The sequence below is a fragment of the Vanessa cardui genome, chromosome 16, assembly GCF_905220365.1.
Source record: "Vanessa cardui chromosome 16, ilVanCard2.1, whole genome shotgun sequence".
Lineage (NCBI taxonomy): Eukaryota > Metazoa > Arthropoda > Insecta > Lepidoptera > Nymphalidae > Vanessa > Vanessa cardui.
In genome coordinates this window covers 6,516,364-6,541,170 of record NC_061138.1, presented here as the reverse complement: position 1 = coordinate 6,541,170, position 24,807 = coordinate 6,516,364, and the positions used below count along the sequence as shown (strand labels likewise).

The 24,807-nt window shown below is 31.8% G+C and overlaps 4 protein-coding genes across 4 annotated transcripts in view; 3 read left to right on the top strand and 1 right to left on the bottom strand.

Annotated features, from left to right (window-relative positions):
• Positions 1-825: 825 nt before the first annotated feature.
• LOC124536457 lies at positions 826-3,200 on the top strand. Its single transcript, XM_047113003.1, has 6 exons — positions 826-985; positions 1,476-1,643; positions 1,712-1,927; positions 2,332-2,487; positions 2,643-2,796; positions 2,950-3,200. The coding sequence occupies exons 1-6, from the start codon at positions 911-913 to the stop codon at positions 3,117-3,119; spliced, it is 939 nt and encodes a 312-aa protein (XP_046968959.1). The 5' UTR covers positions 826-910; the 3' UTR covers positions 3,120-3,200.
• Positions 3,201-4,873: 1,673 nt separating this feature from the next.
• LOC124536338 lies at positions 4,874-6,768 on the top strand. The gene has a single exon (XM_047112867.1). It carries the CDS (start codon positions 4,946-4,948, stop codon positions 6,710-6,712), a length of 1,767 nt encoding a protein of 588 aa, XP_046968823.1. The 5' UTR covers positions 4,874-4,945; the 3' UTR covers positions 6,713-6,768.
• A 177-nt stretch (positions 6,769-6,945) lies between these two features.
• LOC124536152 lies at positions 6,946-9,461 on the top strand. The gene has a single exon (XM_047112613.1). It carries the CDS (start codon positions 6,949-6,951, stop codon positions 8,662-8,664), a length of 1,716 nt encoding a protein of 571 aa, XP_046968569.1. The 5' UTR covers positions 6,946-6,948; the 3' UTR covers positions 8,665-9,461.
• LOC124536153 (ADP-ribosylation factor-like protein 4C) overlaps positions 8,706-24,807 on the bottom strand; it is a 29,981-nt gene continuing 13,879 nt past the window's right edge. The window contains exons 2-3 of the mRNA XM_047112614.1: positions 17,215-17,261; positions 8,706-10,583 (exon numbers count right to left, since the gene is read on the bottom strand). Coding sequence (XP_046968570.1) covers positions 9,887-10,516 — 630 coding nt within the window. The 5' untranslated portion in view covers positions 10,517-10,583; positions 17,215-17,261 and the 3' untranslated portion in view covers positions 8,706-9,886. The remainder of the gene's footprint in view (positions 10,584-17,214; positions 17,262-24,807) is intronic.

Below are 24,807 nucleotides of genomic sequence, written 5' to 3'. Positions count from 1 at the left end.
CTACTTTAATACTTCTCCTTTTCAACCGACTTCAAAAAGGAGGAGGTTATCAATTCGTCTGTATTTTTTTCTTCTTCCTAGTTCCTTCCTACAAATCCTATAAATTCCCATTAGTCTACCACTAGAAAAATAATAAGATGTTGAATAGGCAATGTAAACTATTTCTTATTTTTTAATAATTTCAAACTTACCTTTGATACTATAATGGTTATGTATAGTTAATATTTATTATAGGCATTTGAAAGTAAATTTTATTTATTAAATAGTAATGTTTATATCGTTTAATTAATATTGATTAATTTATGTCACTATCTGAATAGCTTAGCTTAATTGTAAAATGACTATTCAAAAGTGCTTATAAAAGCCTACTTGAATAAAGTTCATTTTGATTTTGATTGATTTTATAGAAACACTAAGGTGTTTTAAAAAATCACATTGTAACAACTTTTGGAAAAGACAATACATTAAATGAATAATGAAACGTTAATAAGTTTTTAATCAATAATTTTCATTAAGATAGGTTTTGGATTCAAAGCATAAGTATAATTCCAAATTGTTTATTAGACAAATTTATTTTTACATAATTTACCTGCCATTATCTATCTACCTTATTGTGTCTATTGTTATGCTACGTTATATTTATTATGCTTTGACAACTATAGTTTATGCTTTAAACATACATAAAATAATTTTAATAATTGTTTTACAAGAGTGAAATTGTTTTTACTATATAAGACCTAAGTATAATTTTGTTTTGTACATCGAAGAAATTTTGTATACTCTTTGGGTATTTCCATGGTAACATAATGACATGAAGCGTTTATTATTGCTGCTTGGTACATACCAAACAGATATTAATAATTTTAGTGAAATAACTTTAAATGTAATGAGTTCGTATAAAAGCTAAGAAATGGCGTTATTGCCTGATTTAGATATTAAATCTTTGCTTAATGTTGTAGAGGAAAATTTCGAGCGAATTGGCTTGGTTTGTACACGTAATTTACTTATTCACAGTAGAGCTATATTAATTGAATTAGAAGACGATACTTGTTAAATTATTATGTACATTAATTAAATTTGCATAGAAGTTAGTTTATTTATTTTATGTACTGATTTTATCTTGCTCTGAAATATTAATAATTTCCTATTTACTATTCATATATTAATCAATGAAGAGACGCTTTTTGTGCTCTTTAATTAAAAATATAGCTAAAGCATGTACCTACATAAAATTCATACCATAAGATTAAGTTTTCGTATAAAATACATGACAGAAAACATCTGTTGAAGGGTATGCTTGTATAAATGTATGTAAATAAATCACACTAAAAGTGAAAAAAATTTTAAATCACTATTCTTAAGTTCTTTCTCCATGAATATGAAATTAATGAATTCAAGTAAATTAATTAACTTAATAAATATAGAACTTGGGATTAAATAAAAGCTAAGGTATTTAAATGAATTAAATCTTTCAGAAAACCTTTGCTATTCGTATGATTTATATCGGAGAGCATGGTCTGCCAAAAGATCAGTTAATAAAAAATTTCGAAGCAACAATAAACGACGTCAATGCGGGTTATTGGGATATTAAATTGTGTGGTTTGCTTATGGTTTATGACAGTTATTTTATACATATAATTGAGGTATTTATATTTGTTTTTTTTTCATCGTAGTAACAAAATCTTTTTATTCGTGAAGTGTTTATTTTAAGGGATCTGAGGATACTGTTCATAGACATCTAAGATTTTTATTTGAACGAGAAGTGAAATTGGCACAGCTGAGCACTCAAGACGATGACGCTTCATCTTCAGCGGTAGAAGAAGGGAAGGAAGGTCTTACTGTTATTCTAGGAGAAGAAAAGGTCGCACATGAAATTAAAATGTTCAAGCGTCTGAAAATGCTGACTGTATATCATTGCATACAAACAGTTTAGTATTTTTTTGTGATTATTTACTATTATTTATTGTGATGCGACTTGACCAGTTCATACTATATAAAGCATTTTAAATCTATATTAATATTATAAAAACCTGTCGGTCTGTCTGTCGTCTCTTTAACGAAAAAAAACCGCTGAATTGAATTTGATGAAATTTGGTATGAAGCAAACTTGAAGTCCAAGAAAGGATAGGATACTTTTTTCCCTGACATAAGACAACCAACACTCTAAAACACGAGCGACTACTAATATAAAATATAGGCGCTATTGCCTTAAGAACGCGGTCATTACAATAGCCTTTAACGTTGACCATCGACTATTAGATCGTTATAGTCGATTTCGGCTACAACCCGAATCATTTTTAAGTTTAGTGACATACAGAATTGCATTTTTAGCTTATGTTTGAAGACTGGCGAGCCTTGACCGCGCGGCCACCGTCTCTCATTGGCACGCTGGATATTCATGGTTCCATGTCTGAGCACATGGAACAATTGCGAATTTGTCTCGATAAAATTAAAAGAATTTGTGCATATGCGAAAGCTGATGAAGATGTGAGTATGGTACCCTAGTGTTGACATTTTTGTAATCTTTGAATGATAAACTATCAAAACATCTACATAAGCTTATAAGACTTAATAATATTTTGTGTATGCATTTTATGAATACGATTTGAAATGATAACAAATATTGTGGTTCTAATCCGCAGTTGTCATTCGAGGGGTTAAGCGCAGTGGACCCTAAAATGGAAGCGTTACCTGAAGTGGCTTTATTGGACTATCTCCTACAATCACGATTCATTTTAGATCTTCGACATGTTGTACATTTGCATCGACGTGTTGACGACTACGCTTTCTACTTCGGTAATTATATTTAATGAACTTGGTAATCGCAGTAATTAAATCAAATTCCTAACATTCTTACTTAAATTACAACGACATTGTATCGTTGCATTTTTTTATTAAAGAGGTAATTTAACAAAGGTTAATGCTAATTTTAAATGGTTTTTGTTATAGAGAACGTATGGCCTCTTCCTACTCACTTCACACCTCGTCTTCTTTACAAATTGAAGGTAGACGATTCATTTGTGGAGCCTCTTCCAGTAATGCCTTGGGAGATGGTAAAAAAAGAGGTCGATGAAGAAGAAAAAGAAGAACGGCAAAGTGGCAGTTCTTCAAGCGATTAATACTAAGTTTACAAATACCCTAATGTGTATTGTTAAACATAATTTTTTTTTCATTACGTATCATATCTAGTCATTTTTGTAATAAACATAATTGATCTATAAATACATGTGTTTTTATTAAGGTTTTTAAAACATAACAAAATTTAAAAGTTATCAAGTACACGGAGTGTTTGACAGTATCAGGGAATCACGTTGCTAAGAATTATGCATATTATTTCGATGTCGCTATAGTAACCATGATATGCTGTGAGATCAATTGAAGAAGTAACTAGGTTGTTCTAGCTATATCATGGAAAAAAAAGTAGCAAAAAAAGTTCTCAAAAACGCCTTTAGCGGAATAAAATTACCTCCAATCACTAAATGTTATAAAAGTGATGTAAAAACAATTTTAGATGTGGATCCTCAATATTTTTCACTAGTGGAAGGAAGACCAATCAGGACCAACAAATCTCTTAATAAATATAAACAAGATATTAGAAACATAGCTTTGAAACGAACCCTTCACGGATTCCTTACGGACGAAATTTTGAGAATCAACAGAGAAATTGAAACAGAAAGAAAAATATACAACACAGCGTCACAGCATTTTGAAGAATATCAGCACAGTTTCGATAAATTTTTAGCAGATGATAATAATAAAACGATCGTAATCATGAAAACATCAGATAATTTATCTAAAGAGTTATCTAATGAAACGGAGGAGCACAAAAAAGCAAATTTCGAATTGGCAACCATTAAGTCGAAACTACAATATATCAATGAAACTTTACAGATATTGTTGTCTTTTCAATGTTTTCTACACAAAGCTGCGCCGATTTTGTGGCAAGAAAAATATAATATTAATTTAAATTTGGAACAATTGGAAATTCTTAGTATGGATTCAGATATTTTTGTTGAAATTAACATCAATTTAATAAGGGAACGTTTAAATAAATTACCACCTTCAAGACTGTATTTTAATACCCCTGATCAGTTGTTAGTCGTTTTTGATTTACTTGAAAAACAAAATTTAAATTATCTATTAGTAACCGAGGAGTTAAATATAGAGAAAAACAAGTTTTTGAAATCTCTGGCATTTTTGAAGAACTTACTTGGAAATGAGTTGGAATACATTAAAGCAAAGGTACATTATATACTATATTACGTAAAGTTTAAATTTACAAATCCAATGTCAAAACTAAATATTTATTTTATTTTTTAGATGAGAAAAATCGAAGAATTAATTGTTTGGAACAAACATAGGGAAATCGAATTGAAAGAGATATTTTTTCAAATACTAGAGGATAAAATGCAGTATTTGGTATCATCAGAGACAGTTTTACAAATTTTTAATTACGTAGAATTTGCATATGAGCAAGTAATAGCATCAAATGATGCAAATCTAAGTTCTTTAGATATGACAGTAGCACTTGAAGAAGAATATAATAATTTGATGCTAGATTTGTCAGCCTTTGATTTAGATGTTATTAAAGCTATAGAAAAAGAAACGTATCAAAACGAAGCGAAAGAAACAAAACAAGCAAAAATTGCAAGTAAATTACTAAAAGATGTCGATAAGTTAAACAAGCGGCTGAAATCCTCCTACGAACCATCAAGGAAAAAAGTTTACGAGTAAAATTAATCATTTTTTTGTATAATGTGTTTGTTTACTTGATTTCTTAATATAAGCCACAGAAAAAAGGTTTGCAGAATAATTTCTTCTTATTTTCTTTTTGTGACATATGACAGTGACAAAAAAAGCTATTGTAGACATTTTGTTTATTCTGAAGTTTGTGAAGAATTTTAATAATTTATATAATTTTAGATTGTAATTATTCATACCTAAAATGTCGTGCTTAAAAGAAAAGCCTAAGCCAATGGTTCCACTTAAAACTTTGGACATAATATTCCGACGACGTTACGTGCCAAATACTCAGCACTATTTTGCAAATAGAAAACATGCTGTAAAAGAAGAAAAGGTAGTCATGAAATCTAGACCATTTCGAATACCAAGATCTGAAAAATTACTATCATATATTAAATACAGTGATCGTAAAGAAAAATTAATTAGCAAGAACAGATTGTCCCAACCGTTACATTTAAAAGATAATCTTAGAATAGCCGCTACAAGAGATATTTCAGAAAGACTTTTTGTGGAAGAGCCCCTTGATGATGTAAGAGCAGTTGTTGAAATTCACCCGGAGTTTTATACAGTTATTGAAGGACGACCATTACGAAGTTTTGATGATATAAAAGTTTATGTGAATAATATAAGAAATTATGCCATGAATCGTCAGCAAATCGGGTACAGGCGTGATCTTATTATGAAAATAGAACAAAATATAGTTGATGAATCGAAAGAATATGATGATATCGTAATAAAACTGAAACAGCATATAAAAGATTTTCAAAGATTCTTAACAGAAGATTATAAAATATCCTGTGCTAAAGTTTCACGAGCAGAGAAAGTCTATGCTGAATTGGTGGCGAAAAATTCTGAATTTTTAGGTTATGTATCAAAATTAACAATTTTGAACAATATTTTATTCAAACTTGATGCAATACGCAGTATTTTAAAAATTTATAGAAGTTATTTAATATTCGTAGCGCCGTTATCATGGCGACAAATCTATGACGAGAATTTAAAACATAAATTACAATCAATACAGTTTGATACTGGAGAGTTTGTAACTGATAACGATTTAGTTGAAACTATGGATATCGACAGAATGGTGGAGTTAGCAAAACAAGAATTAAAAAATCCATATCCTCCACACATATATTTTAAACGTCCACAGCAAATGATTTATTTATTTCGGACAATGGAATTGCAAAGTAGAGAATATTTAATACATCTTTCAAAAACTGATATACCTCATAGGCAGCTACAAGATCGTATACGGCAATTGAAAAAAACAACCAAACAAGAGCTTGATTATTTTCAATACTACATTGATAGTATAAAAAATGAAATAACTCGAGAAACTTACAATGAAAGTCATTTACAAGAAAAGTTTTTTAGAATTTTAAACACAAATTTTTACGATAGCATAGCCAGTCCCAGCACACTTAAATTGAAAATTTGTATTGAGTATGTATACGAACAAATTTTCGGCAAGTGTGAGGAAGGTCATCAAAATCTGCAAGACCCTATGAAAATTCTAGAAGTCATGTATGAAGATTACAATTTGCGTCTTGATTCTTTAGACTTTAAAATAGTTAATCAAGCTCAACAGGATTTCTTCACACAGGATCTAAAAACAATGAAAAATGCATATGCAGCTCAACGCGAACTCAGAGCGTTCCGTGAAATGACAACTGCGATGAATAAAGCTTTTTTGCCTCCTTCAAAATATAAAAGACCGACCTTTTCTAAGTTTTTAGATAAAAAAAGTCGGATGGCTTTGGTAATTGCCGAAAAACGAAAGTCACAGCTCATGAGTGGTGAACGTGTACGGCCTAAACAAATGAAAATTACTCCGGAAGAGCAAGATGGGTTGATAATGTTCACAGAATGGTGCGAAGGTACGAATCCATCACCATATTTAGCAGAATATTATAAATATGTTAAGCCTGCTTTTGAGTGGGTACCACGAAAATCCGTCCTGCCTTGATTGCCTTATTTGCAATCGTTTTCAATGTTAAATACAATAGATTTATGTTTTGCTTTTTACCAACAAAATAATTTAAATTTAATTAAATGTATCTTGAGCTGAATCGATAAATTGTCTTCATTAAAAAAATCAGTCGCTGAAATGTTTTTTTTTGTTAATCTAGTTGGTTTTGCAATTTGATCAATTTCAAAACACTAATATTGATTTAAATATTTCAAATATTTAGACATACAAAAATGCTTAACGGTACTAAATCAAAGACGATGTCTTCAAATAAATATTCAGAAAAATGTAAAAAGGAGTTGCTGTTGAAAAAAGTAAATAAAAAAAATAAAAGAGAATTATCAGACGTTTCATTGCAAAACTCCGCCGTGCCCCACGACAAAACCACACGACTAACTAATTTAAGGAAGGTTGAAAATATTTTACCTTTGAAATTATATTCGAAGAAGCAAGACAGAGATCGATTTAAACAACAATTAAAAATAAATATTGATAAAAAATATAAAATTATCAGCTTAGATTTAAAAAAACGTCTGTACGTAGAAAATCCCCTTAATGATATATTTGCCGTTACTGACATTGATGAAGATTTTTACAGGCGTGTGGATGGTCGTCCATTACGGCTACATATTCCAATCTTTAAGTCGCTTAAAGAGTCCATAAATAAACTACTACATATTAAAGAAGAAATAGGGGTGAAATCGGATAATATTTTAAACATTGACACAAATTACCGCAATGAAATGTATATATTTGATTCTGCCGTAAGAAGTCTAAAAATACAAATCAAATATTTTGATACGTTTATATCTGAAGATTATCAAAAGTCTATGACTTTCTTGACCAAGTGGGATAAATTAAGAAGTCAAGTCGATTTACAGGTAAAAGAATTACAAAATGTAGCTTTGGAAAAATTTACTATAATATCGAAACTTATTGGTTTGGAATATAGATATGGTCTCCAACAAAAATATGGTAGGTTTTTGTATTATTTGTCACCATCGAGTTGGCGTTTAAGTAATAGAGATTTTGCAAGATCATGTGAGATTGAAGCCAAAGGTTTCGACTTTGATAATTCCAATGAGGAAGATACTTTTATAGTGATATTTGAAAGAATGCGTAAAATTTGTTACGGTAAACCCATTAAACCAGCAATTTATTTTACTCAACCGAAGGATCTAATGGATGTTTTCGATACAATGGAAAAACAACAGCTTCACTATTATACGCATGTTCATCATCTAGCACCATATACGAAAATATTGAGGAATGGAATAAAATCATTAAAAGAAGTTATTTTTCAAGAGTCTGCGTTAGTTAAAGGTTCCATAAACCGATTTGATAAATTTCTACTATTTTCCGAGCAGCGATGTGCTCAACTAGAAGCAAAGTTTTTCAAAATTTTATATGGTTTATTTTACGAATCTGTTGCTTCTCTTGATGTTATAAAATTAACATTACATTTGCAATTCTGTTATGAGAGAGTGCTTCAAGAAAAACCTTTAAACGTGAACCTAAAAACACTGGCAAAGAATTTAGAATATGTTTATATGGACTATTCTAAAAAATTGGATTCCATAAGTAATGACGCTGTTAGGCGTGCTATGAAAAACTGTATGCATACGGAGCAGTTGAAAGTTAAGAGGTCTAATAATGCTGCTATAGAACTACGCTTATTTTACAGATTAGAAAAACAGTTACTTCGCTCACATGGAATCGTTACTGATAACACATACACACCGGTACACAAACACGAACCGAAGGATAAAAAAAAATTGAATAATAAAAACGTAAAAGAACTCAAAAAGAAATCTTTATCGGAGGCTGAGGTAGAATACTTAAAACTTTTTACAGATTGGACCGAAAATGAAGATCCTGCAATTTATTTGCTAAACTTAAACGACAATACTAATGACGGTGATATTGATGATAATATTGATAATAAATAATAATAATACGTTCTTACATATTACTCAATAAAAAACAAAGATATTGAAAACAGACTTTATTACGGGGATTCAATAAAAATAACATTTATGTATCACCATAAAACACAATACAATTACAATAGCATTAATGTTTTTTATAAAACAAATATAATAACAAAAAGTAGTCTATCTACTCATATAAATGTTTGGTTTCTTGGTATTGACGAATAACTACTTGGAATTTACATATTTACAGGGTGAGTAACATAAATTCTGGTAAAAGCTTATTTAATTCAATACATTGGTTATATTATACTAGTTATACAATTACGAGTAAGTAAATAAATAAATACCTAATTAATTTATCGCTATCAGTAAACATTCAATTGATAGCATTTAGTGTACTTTATTCCGTGATGTCTTGTCTGAATTTCTTTCGTTCGTTTTGTTTAAAGTATCAAGAAGTGTTTTGCTGCTTAATCTAATAGGTCTTGATTTATAATGTGATGTTTAAGGTACAGAAATGTCGATAGCCGTAAATGCAATCCTAAAATATATTTACAAGGTATTTATGTACAAGAATGCAATAGTAAGAATGAAAATGGTGACGAGAGTAAGGAGACACGTTACCTAAGTCTACAGTGGGCCAGTCATCAAGAAGATTATAAATTATGTGGCTGTAATTCAGACGGTTAAAATGTTTTTATGGACAAAGTACATTCAGATTCTTAAAGACGAAAATTACCTTTGGTATTTAGTATTAAATAGTTTAGTAAACATATAGTATTATAGTGGCCTTGAAAGAAAATTTTAATATTGGTTAATGAAATATGCCAATAAAAGGAAAAAGAGTTCGTTTTTCTTAATTAGTTGTGATTTTAACTATTTTTATAGCAAAAACAATCGACGTTTATTATTTAATGTATATAAGCTACAAAACTTGGTGCTACTACGGCAAAAAAATCCTTTTAAAATTGAGTTCGCGTTTTTATTATTAATCGTCTAGTTATTCTCAAAAGAAAATATCTAGCGGTTAAACAAATTTTATCAAAATATTCTTTCACCTCAAAATTATCAATAAAATTTGAGCAACACTGATGGAATATCTTCATAAGACGTTATAATCTATAGTAAAACAATATTTGGTGTTCATTGAGGATATTATTAGAATATCCATAGCATGAGCATTATTTAACACTTCTACTCCTATTGACTATTTTATAAGTCAAACAAAGATAACCATTTATCTGACTCTTTTTTTCTGTAACTTGGCCAGTTTTCTTCTTTTGAGTATCATCTCGTATAATGCTTCAAGACCCTCATGAAGACCCTCGCCAGTAATAGCGCAAGCCGGTTGGACGTGCCAAGAGTGCGCATCGCGTGAGCCGTGTGGTGATGATACAAGCTCGTGTAATCCTAGTAGCTTTTCTAATTCACGAGGTTCCTTCGCTCCTGGCAAATCCTGTTTGTTTGCTAGAACGAGTATGGGAACTCCTGCATTGTCTGGTGATTTGGCTGTACGTATGAGTTCCATTTTAGCTTCTTCCATTCTCTCAATGTCAACGGAGTCTAAAACAAATATAATGCCATCCGTGCAGCGTGTGTATGATTTCCATAGCGGCCGGAGCTTTTCCTGTCCACCCACATCCCATACGAGGAAATTAACACCTTTAGATTTTCCGATTGTGCCTTTAACCTTCTCACAGTTGAAACCTATAGTCGGGACGGTGTTAAGATACTGGTCGAATTTGAGCCTGTAGAGCGCTGTAGTTTTGCCGGCAGAGTCGAGGCCCAGCATAACAACATGGAGCGTGCCCTGCGTGGAAGGCAGCGCGTCGAGCAGGCTCGAGTTCTTGCCCATATTTGCACCCATAATGTTTGCGACGCGACGACTATCTGACAATCTCGTCTGGCCGCAGCATCGTGAATATAGGTGACACCTGAAAAGGAGATGGAAAAAAGATATAAATTCATTGCTACACAACAGTTCAGTTACTCAATAGGTACCTAATATGCATTTGAATAACTTTATGATTTTTTTTTAAATTTTATTTCGTTATATATACTTAGACGTGTTTAGTGTAAATATTATTAAAATACAATAGTTAATTTTCATTCAATGACGACGTATGCTATTATACTTTAAAGAGTGAAAGTAAATCAACCAACCATATATATTATTTGTTAAAGTAAAAGTACATAAATTAAACACGATTTGCACAAACATAAATAAAACTAATTACGTTTGACCTTGAGCGTTCCGTATAATACATTTATGTACTCACTATATTTGGCAATATATAAAACCAAATTATTTTTCCAATTCGACATTTTCTAATTATTATCAAAGCTATTCTAAGATCAAAACAGTTGCATTGTAAATTCGTGGTTGAGAGAAATTTGGTAACTAAGTTACGTCGTTCCCTGGTGTTGCTTAACGAGTTTTAAATTATTCGAGTTGTGGTGTATTGTTCCATGGGTTTTAACTTATGTGGATTACTTTAAAATAAATTACACTTGTTTCATTTAAATGGTGTTTAAAGATAAACGATACGAGTCGTTAACATTAACTCTAACGTAAAGGCCGAATTACTACTCTTCTCTTAACTTCAATGCTTTAGAGGGTAGAGATGTGGCAAAATTTGATCTGATACATACAATCAAAAGTTTCCATTTCCTGTTGTGCTATGAAATAAACACGAATTAAGCCCATGACCAGTCGTGATTACGCATATTTAAAATCGTGATCTTTAGTCAAGATTCACGAGTTTGAAAAACTTATTCTTTTGTAATTTATTGGTCACTTTGTTAAACCAATGTGAAAAAAGATTGTCTATAGAACAATGGAATTGAATGATTCCTTCGACGCAGACAGGTGAATGATATGAGAATTCAATAACGGTAAGAAATGGTAACGGATCGAGAGTGTAGACGAGACAAGATGTCGCCCCGACGCCCTTTAGTGCTTCGTACTACTTTCTCTAGCGATTGATAAAAGCCACAGACGGAGGTTCGATTGAGATTGAAATCCAATTCATGCGTTGACATTTCGAAGACGAAAGCGGCCACACCGCTGCTAATTTTTAGACAAAATGTTAAAAGTTGCACTGATGATATTGTATGAAATCGTATCTTATTGGTTCTTCATGATCGAAGAACGTAATTCGATGTTTTTTGCACAAATTGTGCCGGAGGTCTGATGTAATAACTGAACATGTTATTTTTGACAATACCGGTCAACGACCGGCGGGATTGCACGGTAATTTATTTTATACCTGACGCGTGGTTTAATGAGTCTAATGATATCATTTTGTCGAGGGTTCACATCTATCTATATTGCATATTATGTAAATGAAATATCTGATTTTTGGGTTGAGTATGATTTATAGTGTCCCTGTTGACTGGGTAATAATTTGTCATAGAATTTTACGGATTATCGTTTGAACATCGAATCGGTGAGAGTACATTAATACGAGAAAAAATAGAAACATTGGAAATACACGAGATGATATTTTTTTACTACATTTGTGCGAGTTATTTGTATAGCATTATGCTGTCACAAAAAAGTACTATCATGAAATAAAACTAGTTTAACGGATTTAAATCGCGTATATTAGGGTAGTAGGTACGCGATTTAAATCCGTTGAAACTAGTTTTATTTCAATGTGTAATAATCGCGAAAATCTAAGACAATATTACTATCATGAACTTATAGTTTGAATTAAAGAAAGTTGACGGACTTGATAAATTGTCTTTGCTAAATGTCATAACTTATACCTATAGGTACTAATCTGTTACGTACACTGTACAGTACTGCTTGCGCAATAAATGGTTCGATTCAAGCGATATAATACAACGTATATAAAAATAAACTGGCTTTATCTGCCCCTGATGGAGTTAATGTTTTTTTCTAAGAAAAGAAAAAACTTTACATTACAAAAGAAACAGTGTATTGCTTTTTACGATGTACCCCTAAAAACATCCTTGCGAACTGATCTTTTCGTAACGATCTTAGGTTGAGGATAAAGAAAATGTCACTTAATACATATTTTCGAAGTCAAATGCCATGTTTTTAGGTTAAGGAAACGTTTCTGTTTATAATTAGATTAGTTAAGCGTAAGATTTAGTTGCAATACAATATTGCATTAAATATTCAAATTGCATGAAATGTTTTTTTAATGTATAACTCTCCAATAAAAGATAATATACTGAATATATATTCTTACAATTATGCTACGTAAGTTGAGTGACCTATTAAGAAAAAATAATAATTTAAAAACGGTTTTAAAAAACCATAGAAAGTAAACAAATAAATGAACATAACAGTTTAAAATCAATTTAAAATGTATGAAGGCACAAAGAATAAGCACTTTTGATTAACATTTATCACGTAAGATTCACTAGTAAAAATTCAAATTAAAGTATATAAGCACCAGCTTGTAACATATATTTTATCGAAATGGGATTCCATATAAAATAATATCTTTACATTTGATAATTATTACACCGTTAGTCATGTACATCTATTTAATGTACTGACATGAGATTTCAAATGATTTTACCGTTTAACGATTTACGGTAAAATATTGAGTTCTTTTAAATAATATGATTCGTATCACTGATAAACTAAAGCAGTTTTCATATCACAATTTCTATTAATTCGAGGTCATAATGAATCGCAAATGGGATCACTCTTGGGGCCTTCGACCTGTCTATCTTGAAAAACTTGTATCGCAACTTTTGTTTTTATTTGACCGACATAATATATTTCTTTTCTCGGCCATTTGTTATTGTTGTACGAGTATATTGACAGGAAATCTGATTAATGTTTAGTACGTTGATATGCATTATCGTAGCTTGCTCCTTAGCTCAATTACCTCCTTAATTGAGTCACTAAGTGAACTTATTATTATATTATACAGTTATTTATAACACTGTTCGAATGTAATGATAAACATAAACTGAAATTGAAAATAAAAGCACTGGAATATCAAAATAAACTTAGTTAAAATAATAGAAATATTGATTATCTTTTTAATCTAAATGGTATGTGATAACCGACCATAGAAATCGACGTTGTAAGAACTATTAACTATTTCTGACATTGCGAATACGCCACCAAGTTGGCGACTAAGATGTTATGTCAATGTGCCTGTAGTAACTAGTAACTAGTCAGCCACCTTTTAAGCTGGATCAGTACAATATGTCTTGCTGTTTAGCGGTAGAATATGTATGGTATAGTGCCTACCCAGACTGTCATGCACAATAATAGCTTTTTATTAAACGTGCTTATAGTCAAGGCTTAATATTTGTTTAACTGTTGTTCTTTGTAATACATATGTAGATACAATCAGTAATGTATCTACGATGCAAAATCAAACAATACCGCTTTTCAAATTAACTTTTTTCTTTATCTTTGCCAGTTTACTGGTTTCATATTAATTTATCTAACGTTTATGAGTAAAGATCGAGTTGCTATATCATCGCCGGGGTCATGGGGTCGGGAGAAAGCCCGGTATGCTGAGACGGTGGCCCTTTACTTTCACTGTTTTCCTTTGGGCTTGCACAAGTGGAGTTATGATTATCGTCACATTTAATTACCACGATTAACTGATATTTTGTTTGATAGTGTTGCTATATGTATTTACTCACATAAAATAATTCAAATTCAATTTTTTTTATCTAAGACATTATTATACATCTTTGTAAGTTCCATTACAAAAAACGGGAGTTTTTAATGGCTCTGTGTTAAAATCTGTGTTGTTAGCACGTAAATACGGACATTAACATATACTTAATTATATATGTTAATTTTTTTTTAAATGTATTTACGATAATCGCTTTTAAATATCGTGAACACAAAACCTTCGATATTTTTTAAAATTACACGTATGGTAACAAAATTTACAGTATTTTTTATATAATAACATATTATTAATGTTGACCAAAATCTTTACGGTAGTTTTATATACTTAACCTTATTTAATTATTGCTATAAGATTCGCTTCGTTTTTTAATATACCGATGCTGTTAAGGACGATACAGTAGCGCGAATTAAGCAAGCTCGTATCTCGGTTAATTTAAGCGATTATTCAGCCGCATTCTTGACCCAGGTTCAGTATATTTGCATGTTAATATTTCACATAAATATATTTATCGAACGGGAGAAAGTTAACCTGATCAAAATAAAAAGAAAGTAATTTAGTGTCATTTATTGTTTTTAGCAAGAAAGCGGTTGTACCGTTAGGTTTTATTGGTTGCTTGATTTAAAATTAAAAATAATTTGAACTTATAGTTCGAATGTTACTTTCATCTGATTAGGAATGTTTGGATGCATATTTTATTCCATAAAGTGTTTGTTCGATGTTTAGAAAGATATCTAGACGCACTCTGTCCCATCACACGTTGATTTCAAAATATTTGAATGCGAAAATACTATACGGTCTCACAGACCTGTAATAGGTGGTTATGGGTTATTAATTATTCAAGAGAAATTCATTTTTGTTACGTCTATTTTAGTTCGATATTGATAATGTAAACAATTTTATTCGTCTTAAATAAAATTGATTGCAATATCGTAATTCGTTGGCAAATGGCTCCAATAAATCAGATGAAACAACAAATCTTAGAGTAAACAATTTATCTGAGCATCAGAGTTGAGTAAGAGAATCAGTAAAAACAAATGAATTAAGATATTGGAGTCAACATTTCTGCTAGTGCCGGTTTATTTACAGTATAACTGCAATTTCATCTGTGACGAATCGCGTGTCTTACACTTGATAATGCATCGTTTGTAACGTTTGTCTACGGATCATTAATAGTTTGTGCAGTTATGTTCCGCTAGTCCGGCTCGGAATGCGAATCGTCGTTCATATGCGACGCGTGGACGACCCGCGAATGACCCAGCCCCACTTAGACAGCCGGTAACCCACTAATCAACCGTACCCACTTCCGCTTGCATTTGTACGTTTCCCATTGAATACTCCTCTAAGGAGGATCTTCTCGTGTATTTATTAAGTGCTTTATCGTTTTTATGAACATAAAATTCTAGGTTCTTTTTTCAATTTTTTTCTAAAATTAATTTATGACAATGATTCAGTAACATCAACTAAGTAAAATATATTACCATAAAGCATAATTATTGTATGTGTCACTTTACTGTCGTAATCCAATCGAATGGACATACAACAACAACAACAGCCTGTAAATTCCCACTGCTGGGCTAAAGGCCTCCTCTCCCTTTGAGGAGAAGGTTTGGAACATATTCCACCACGCTGTCCCAATGCGGGTTGGTGGAATACACATGTGGCAGAATTTCTATGAAATTTGTCACATGCAGGTTTCCTCACGATGTTTTCCTTCACCGCTGAGCACGAGATGAATTATAAAGACAAATTAAGCACATGAATCAGCGGTGCTTGCCTGGGTTCAAACCCGCAATCATCCGTTAAGATGCACGCGTTCTAACCACTGGGTCATCTCGACTCTGAATGGACATAACACGTGCTATTCGAGGCACGGGTCATTAAACAGAACCAACTTTCTAACTCTAAGCTGAGAATTTCTTCACAGATAAACCTACGAAGAAGCTATCCACTAGCCTAATGAGTTTCATAAAAAACGAGAAGTATAGGTCGATGTCCTTAAATTTTAATTAAAATGCTCGTTGAATCAGTTCCAAATAGAACGTCTGCCTTTTACCGAGTTTAAAATAATCAGCGTATTACAAATGTAATTAAATTCAATTACGAGGAAGCACTCGAATCGGATCATCGAGCGAAGAGTAAATTCGGTCAATGCATATCAAATCGAGACCACCGTTAAATGCATGCAGACCGTCGGCCGGCGCATGCATAACGGAGCGGTCTAAAATTGTTTTAAGTGGAGATTTGTGTGTGCTATACACGTATATCGCGAGTGAGATATGCTATTACCCTGCTATTAAAGCGTCTATAATAGGAGCAGCTCGATATCATATTTTATATTCATACAGTATTGTATACTATTACACTCCTAAGTTAAATTTTGAAAACTATTTTGTGATATCGGAAAATAACTTTGTTTTGAATATTAAAACGCGATTAACTATTTGATCTGTGTCTGTGCTATGTATACGCGTGTTTTTGAATGGACTACCATTAGATATTTTCGAGCCGAGATGGCCCAGTGGTTAGAGCGTGTGTATCTTAACCGATGATTTCAGGTTCAAACCCAGACAAGCACGACTTATATGTGCTTATAATTCATATCGTGCTCGGCGGTGAAGGAACACATCGTGAGGAAAGCTGCATGTGTCTAATTTCATCGAAATTCTGCCACATATGCATTCCACCAACCCGCATTGGAATAGCGTGGTGGAATATGGTCCAAACCCTCTCCTTAATGGGAGAGGAGGCCTTAGCCCAGCTGTGGGTAATTTACGGGTTGTTACTTTGTTTTTTTTTTACTTTAGATATTTTTTGTTACTTAAATATGTTATATTTTTTTATGATAAATCACTTTCATAAATTTTAGTATCTACACTTTAGAATTAACTTAAAAAAAATTAACTAAAAAATAACTTCAACTTACGTGATATAAATTAATTAAATCTGCAGATCAAGGAACAACGCGTAAATCTGGAACAAAAAATACATGAATTAATATACTTACATATTTTTATCTATTAATAAATAAGATGTAAATATAAGTTTATATTACGAGGTGAAGAGATTTTGTTTGAAAAAATTTAATCAACTCAAGGAAAATCTTGAATGATTGCGGATGTCCTCATCCGGTTTTATGCATATCTAACGAAGATGAGGATTTCCATTTTCCTGTTCTTCAAACACTACAAGTAAGCACCGAGTGGCATAAATAATGTACGGATGTATTTCAGAGATACGTAACATTATACATAAGGTTCTCATGATACCTTTTTTTTTAAATTACTCGTAAATTTTAGTAACGATGTAACGTTATAACGCCAAATAATTTTATATGCGAGATAAAGATAATATTAGGTAGTTTTCGTGTAACGTAATGCATGTACTCTCCCCTAACCCTTTTTCAAAAAATATATAAGTATATAAGGCGGTAAAGGGTAATTACGCACTTGTAATACCTTAGGCACTTGTGCATGTTAAAGAACATCTTTTTAGTCAAGAGCTTCAAATAATAAAAAACTGCCAATTAGTCGCTTTGGTTAGATATGAATGTAAAGCATTTCGTCTTTTAAGAGTAATTTACCTTTATATTGAGTTAATAATGACTTTGAGACAAATTTATTACGATGGATGGGTTGAATTGAACTCACTTTATTCAAATCAAGAGCCCGCATTATTTCTGTGCCTTGTTCAATCAAGAGAAGGGTTCGAAAGCTCTTTATATTTTACAGATAAATTGATATCAAAATTATAAAAAAAAAATCCTAATAATTTCTTTACTAAACTCTAATCAAGAGTATTGATGTACCAGAGAGTTCTAATGTACATACGTTTTAAACTGATTTTTACGACAGCAGAGAAACGCGTAAAGTATTACATCATTTTTGTTAAAACATGAAAATACTCTTTGTAATACACGGAAAAGAAAGTTTATCGAATAAACGCGAATGAAGTCGTAGTGGAAATGCCATTTTGAGTTAACATAAAGATGTGATATACGCTCAGTTATCACAATACGCGATGAAATCGTGAAGTGATGCAAACATCGTTATAAAGTGCTCTGTGTCTCGCGTGAGAAACATTTAAATATTGTTAAGATAAATGGAGACATTGTACCTCGTGAGATTATTTTTATACGTGCAGTAACTTACTTACGTAATTAAAGTAATACGGCTGTTGTAAAATACATGTACACAATTTTCCGTCAAAACAAACAATCAAGTAATCGATTACTTTATGGAATCTTACTAAGATTCTATAGAGTATTCTAATATTATCTTAGACTTAAATTTTAAATTAGGTAAATATTCTATAGTGTTTGTTGTCTGCTCGTCAAATGTGTAGTAGTAGCCTATATCCTTCCATGGGGTTCAAGCTTGCTTCATACATTTTTTTTTATAAATTCTTTCAGTGGTTTGGCCGTGAAAGAGACAATCAGATAGACTTTTTATGCTTTATTACACCAGCAATTAATACTACGTTATACATAAGGATTAACACTTAAATGCAACAAGCAGCCTTATGGCTAAAACAGCTAAGTCTTCCTGGCAACCTTTCGGCAGAGGGCTGATTGTAAAACAAATTTGGGAAGTAGTATTTGTATAGTTAAATAATAGATAATATTAATCTAATTAAGACAATATTCAACATTATGTGATGTAATTTTTGCAATATACATCTGTAATAGTAAAAAAAATCTGAAAATGTAAATTTAATTGTATACAATATATAGCGTACGTTACGTTAAAGACGTCAGCTTACTAAAATTCAGATGGTTAATGCATATGTAAATCTGTGAATAAAAAAACCGAGGTCCATATTACATTATGCTACAATAAGCGTTATTTATGAGGCAGTTATGAAGCTCTGCTAAGTCGAACGAGCCTTTTAGTGTGTTAACTATTGCGTAAGTAATTTCGTACACGTGTGAGACGCTCTGTGATGCTGAGGCCGTGGGGTCCTATCTTGTTCTTTCTCGACGTTTATTTACATGGCGTAACACTTGGTCACGGATACAGGGTTAGATATTACATTGCCTTCACGTGGCATTTCCAATGTAACAGTGTTTATGTAAACAATCGTGTACTTCAAACGGTTACGGTCTTGCAAAGGTTAATATTATTCAATTAATTATGACAACTGTAAATGTTTCGTAATAATTTCCGACAGAGGCATTTGAATACGAAATAAATTTTCTACTAATTAACTCAAAAGTTGATTATATTTTTGCTTGAGTTTACAAAATGTTATGACTTAATCTGTATAATTATATATAAAGTGTTTATTATCCAACTATAACGAGTCTGTTGCGTTATTGTTAAGCGAAATAAAATAATACTTCATACTAATGATATATCATGATATATATCACCGCGATTTTTTAGTCCAATACGTTGATTTCATAATAACTGGTAATAAATTATTGTTGTTACTATGTATGAGCGTATTATTTTTTTGAGCATTTTTTAAATTAATTGCTATTGTAATAAAGTTTTATGTAGATTTTTTTAAGTTATTTATTACTTTATGTGTTTAATATATATTTTGCTCTGAATGAACTTTTCCTATTCTTAAAAGTTAAACAATTAGTTTTAAGTTGTACACGACATTACTTTATACAATTCTTGAAAGCATCGCCCGATTCGCTTTGAGAGACCTCTGTATGGGAAGTAACCGTTTTGTATCATTTGTCGGAGGTGTTTAAGTATTGTATGCTAATTTATGTCTTTATGGTTATAATGGACGTGGGAGACACAATGAGCCGTTGTCATATCTTATTATCAGCATCTTCAATATTACTTAAGGCTTCTTATTTGTATAAGATCAGATTAAAATTATCCTATCCCTCGTGGGATAACACGCTGGTACGACGGCAGTTGATCGCCTAACAGTGATGCCTCGTTATAATATATTTCCATGGTAAGTGATGTAATTACAGATGTTTTTATTTTTCTTTCACTGTAGTTCTCAGCTCAATATAAGGGTTGGTTTATATCACTGGCACGACTATATCATGGCCAAAATTACCGGTTGTTGAGAAAATCTGATTCGTAATCGAAAATTGTTGGTCTAAGCACAGACAATCACAGAGCACCGTTTAATTTTCATGTTCTTTATTTTGTCGACTTGTAATAGAAAACATTGTGAGGAAATCTGCACAGTAAGGATGAAAATCTGCCAAATGTGCTTCCACCAACTCGGATTAGCGCAGTGGAACTACCTATCCTCTACAGAAAAAGAAGTCCACCAGTGTGATATATACGAGTTACTACTTTACAGTATCTATAGATTAAGTTTATTCGTGATAATCGTATGTTAAATGAGCGTATTCGTTTGTTTTTCTAAAACAAAATAACAAAAAATAGACGTTCCCAACTTAATTTCTAAGTAAAGACACTTTATCTTGAAAGAGTTCTCATGATTGGCTAATAAACGTAACTTAAGTTCACATCGCCCAGCAATTTGGTCTCAAATTGTTATTATGACACTTATGATTCGGTTCTCATATTTATGTTCATTGAACTCGGATCGTGGTTAATCTAAGGCGTGACTTCTAGCGTCGTGATGATACATGTTCCGTTTTTCTTTACACTACAGAACACTTTAATGGAATATAACTGTTTTTTAAGCAAATATTTTTAGACACATTGCAGTGGCAACCACAAAGAATATAAAGAGTTTATTTAATAAACCGTTGGAAATTATAAGTTTAAAATAATGCCTAGAAAAAACAGTTTTCAAAGAGCTAACTGTAACTGTTAAAGTTTTCCCCTCTTATTAAAATATGGACGGTAAAATTTATTCTAGTAATAATTACATAATATAAAACGAATATGTTCCAAAACCCTCTCCTTAATGGAAGAGGAGGCCTTATCTCAGCAGTGGGAAATTTACAGGCTGTTACTTTACTTTACTTTACTTTAATATAAAACGAAGTCGCAGGAGTCTGATGCGATTTTTTTAATAGACAGAATATTTCGAAAGAAAGGTTTTTGTATATAACACATGGATAATATAGTAAAGTAACAATAAAATCAGTGGTATATTTAGTATCAGCATTGCGCCCTTACGAAGCAGGGACCAGTTTAAAATGAAATAAATCGCTCTTAAATTAAAAAAAAAAAAATCGTTAAAGCCATCAACGTCGAATCATACTATTCCATAGTTCCATAGTGTGATTCGACGTTGATGGCTCCTTTACTTTCTGACTCTAACTCTCGTTAAATTCCTATGAGAACATCCTTAACTATATACTATTCAATAAAAAAAAACATTAAAATCGGTTCTTAATCGGCAAAGCTATTAAGAACACTCAGTTCACAGACACACGCGGAATTGGTGACCTCTTTCTCTTTGAAGTTGGTCTAAAGATAGTTATATAAAGTGCGTGTTTATTTCAAAAGTAGGTAATATAGGGTATACATTAATAAGCATCCATCAGTGACAGCCTATTTGTAACAAGATGAAATTGCTAGGAAAATATACAAGGAGATCGTTACCTACTTTCACTGAAAGTAAGTCAGTTTTATGAAGTATTAAATAAGCTATAATCATGCTAAAGAGAATTTTGTTTATGTAAGTTTGGATTGTGAACTGTTATCAAAATATATATAAACTTGTATAAAGTTGATAAAGAATATTTGGCTTTGTGTGTGTCGGTTTTGGCGTTGAATTTGGACATGTTTGGATGACTTATTATTTATTATATATACATTATATTACAGCCGATCCCAAGGTTCCGAAGCGAAGCACCATGCCTAGAGAGCCAGTAGTTAGCAAGCTACACTCTTGTGCCTTGGAAAGTACTTGAAATCGACTGTAGTTTGTTTCCTTCTCTGGCTATTATTGCACAAAATCACACAATAATATATCCTATCTAGCGGCAATAGGGCTGGAGGAACAGCCGTGGAGTATGAAGAGGACGATTAGGAAATCTTAATTATATGCGTATTTAAAAATGACATAGAAACAAGATAGTATTTATGATGAGCAATGTTTCACGACACGTTTAGGTTGGCACGGACGAGCATATGGGCCAACGGATGGAAAGTGGTCACCATCACCCATAGACAATGACGCAGTAAGAAATATTAACTATTCCTTCCATCGTCAATGTACCACCAACCTTGGGAACTAAGATGATATGTCCCTTGTGCCTGTAGTTACACTGGCTCACTCACCCTTCAAACCGGAACACAACAATACTGCGTACTGTTGTTTGGCGGTAGAGTGTCTGATGAGTGGGTGGTAACTACCCAGGCGGGCTTGCACAAAGCTCTACCACCAAGTGAAAAACTTTATGTGTATTAATTCTCATGGATTAGACAAAAAATAGAATATTTATATAATGTAACAATTGACGCATATTCCCTGAACATACTCGTAGCGTTTTGTCATTTCTCTGAAACTAAATGCGTTTTATCCATGACCTACATAGAATGTTGATAAGTGTAAGCGACCGTGATGTTCCCAAACAAGTTAGACAGCGATGTCACAGTTCGGTACTGGAGACCGGATTGGGGCCGACGAAACCGTGGTGCGTCAATTTCATTAATTTAATTTCTAACTCGCTTTCCTTTTTGTCAGCATCCGTTTGATCGCTGGAATGAATGTTGGAAACGAATTGTGGTGACAGATGATTCGTTACAAGGTCAAAAGAAAATAACAAATTAATTACAAATCTATTCGTTAAATACGCTGGTAATTGAGTAGTTATAGTCTACTTAGATTCCGAATAACTGAGATCACGTTCTTGTCCATATGGCAATATACATATTTGATATGTTTATAGCTGGGACCATCTCAAAATTTTGACTATAAACAATACGTGAATTTGCAATAATATAATATAAATATGAGTATGTATAAGCGAGTGTGTAATGTGTATGTGTGAGTGTAGATGAATGTTTGTATAATTAATTATTATAAGTGTGTGTAATTTTGTGGTTGTTTGTTTAAATAGATTAATTTTGGTTCTGTATTTGAGTTCACTTTAGTCTTTGTCACAAAGTAACAGAGATGTTTCTATTCCTAGCAAGGCTGAGTTGTCGCCGAGTCCTTCGTGTACTAAATTTATTACAATTATTCAATTATCTGTGTGACTGTATATATTGGTTGAATTTGACTACTAGCTTGTCCTTTAAAGTCTTTCAGTTCCAATCATTGAAATATTAGTAAAAAAAGTAAAGTACCACCCCGTACATATCCCAATGTCGGGCTAAGGCCTCCTATTAAGGAGAGGGTTTGGAACATATTCCACCACGCTCTTCCAATACGGGTTTGGTGGCAGAATTTCTATAATAAGTAGTGTAAGTAAATAAGTAATTTATAAACAGCTAAATACATAAGTTTGTGCTGGATATCACACTCAATATGGGTTATTTGTCTAGACTAATGTTAACGACTTAATTTTACCAAGTCCCCAAACATTTTACAACCTACTGACCTATACGTTTTAATTAAATGTAATTAGTAATGTCTATTCACAGGACACTGGCCTCTAATGAGATTATTGAACTGCCCATGCAATAAGACTGCGTTTTACGTTACTAAGTATCAAAGTTTATTTTTATTATAAGCGTTCAGATAAAAAATAAATATAATAAACAGAAAAAATACTAAATCATATGTTATACATTATTTTCCATATATTTAGATATTGCACATTAAACTGTTATATTTGTAGGGTATAGGTATATCATATTTTTGAAATCACTGTAACTAAAAACTTGAGATAAAATTATAATACTTTAGTTGTAGAAAAGAAAATGAAGGGATGTCTTGTCATTGATTTAAAATATGGTTTTATTATTTTACAATAATCATTATTTTTGAAATGTTTTACTAAAATAATCAGGTCAATTGAAAACGTGTTGATATGTTTACTGTTACAACATCAATATCAAAGTCGCAACTCCCTGGCGAATTTAATACTGATGTTGTATTCGCTTTAATAATTCTAGCCTACACTGTATTTATTTATTTACAAACAAGAAGCCGAGTGGATTGTGATTCCTGAATCTGAACCCATGATCTCTAGTTCCAATTCGGGTAAGCATAAGATTTATGTGTTTGATGAGTCGGGTGAAATTTTACAACATATGTTACCTACCATCATCCATGCTTTGAGCATTATCCTAAATATGAAAGGAGGTTTTGTATTGGAAACCGAAAGCTCAAAAGCATCATCGCCTGTTTTTGCCCAATTAAATGCATTTTCTTTTATTGAAGCAAATTTATCAAGTTTTACCGATTATATATCCACATTATATTTAGAATCCATCAATATCTAACTCGTATTACTGGTTATAAATATTTAAGTATAAAAAGAAACTTATGGGTTTACTTACGGTCGTAGGTATTAAAGCTCGGTCTCACACAGCCGTGAATGTAACAAATTGTATTGTTTTCACGTCGAATGATGTCAGTGTTAATTACTAAATTATAGCTACATGTATAGCAATCGAGTATTTCAAAGACCTTGGCTACGCATTGCATTGAGATAAAAGTATAAGGTCTT

Coding starts and splice junctions, on each gene's coding strand:
- LOC124536457 (XM_047113003.1), top strand. CDS start 911: ATGGCGTTATTGCCTGATTTAGATATTAAATCTTTGCTTAATGTTGTA. Junction 1,928..2,331: donor TATATCATTGCATACAAACA/GTTTAGTATTTT, acceptor TTGCATTTTTAG/CTTATGTTTGAAGACTGGCG. Junction 2,797..2,949: donor CGACTACGCTTTCTACTTCG/GTAATTATATTT, acceptor TTTTTGTTATAG/AGAACGTATGGCCTCTTCCT.
- LOC124536338 (XM_047112867.1), top strand. CDS start 4,946: ATGTCGTGCTTAAAAGAAAAGCCTAAGCCAATGGTTCCACTTAAAACT.
- LOC124536152 (XM_047112613.1), top strand. CDS start 6,949: ATGCTTAACGGTACTAAATCAAAGACGATGTCTTCAAATAAATATTCA.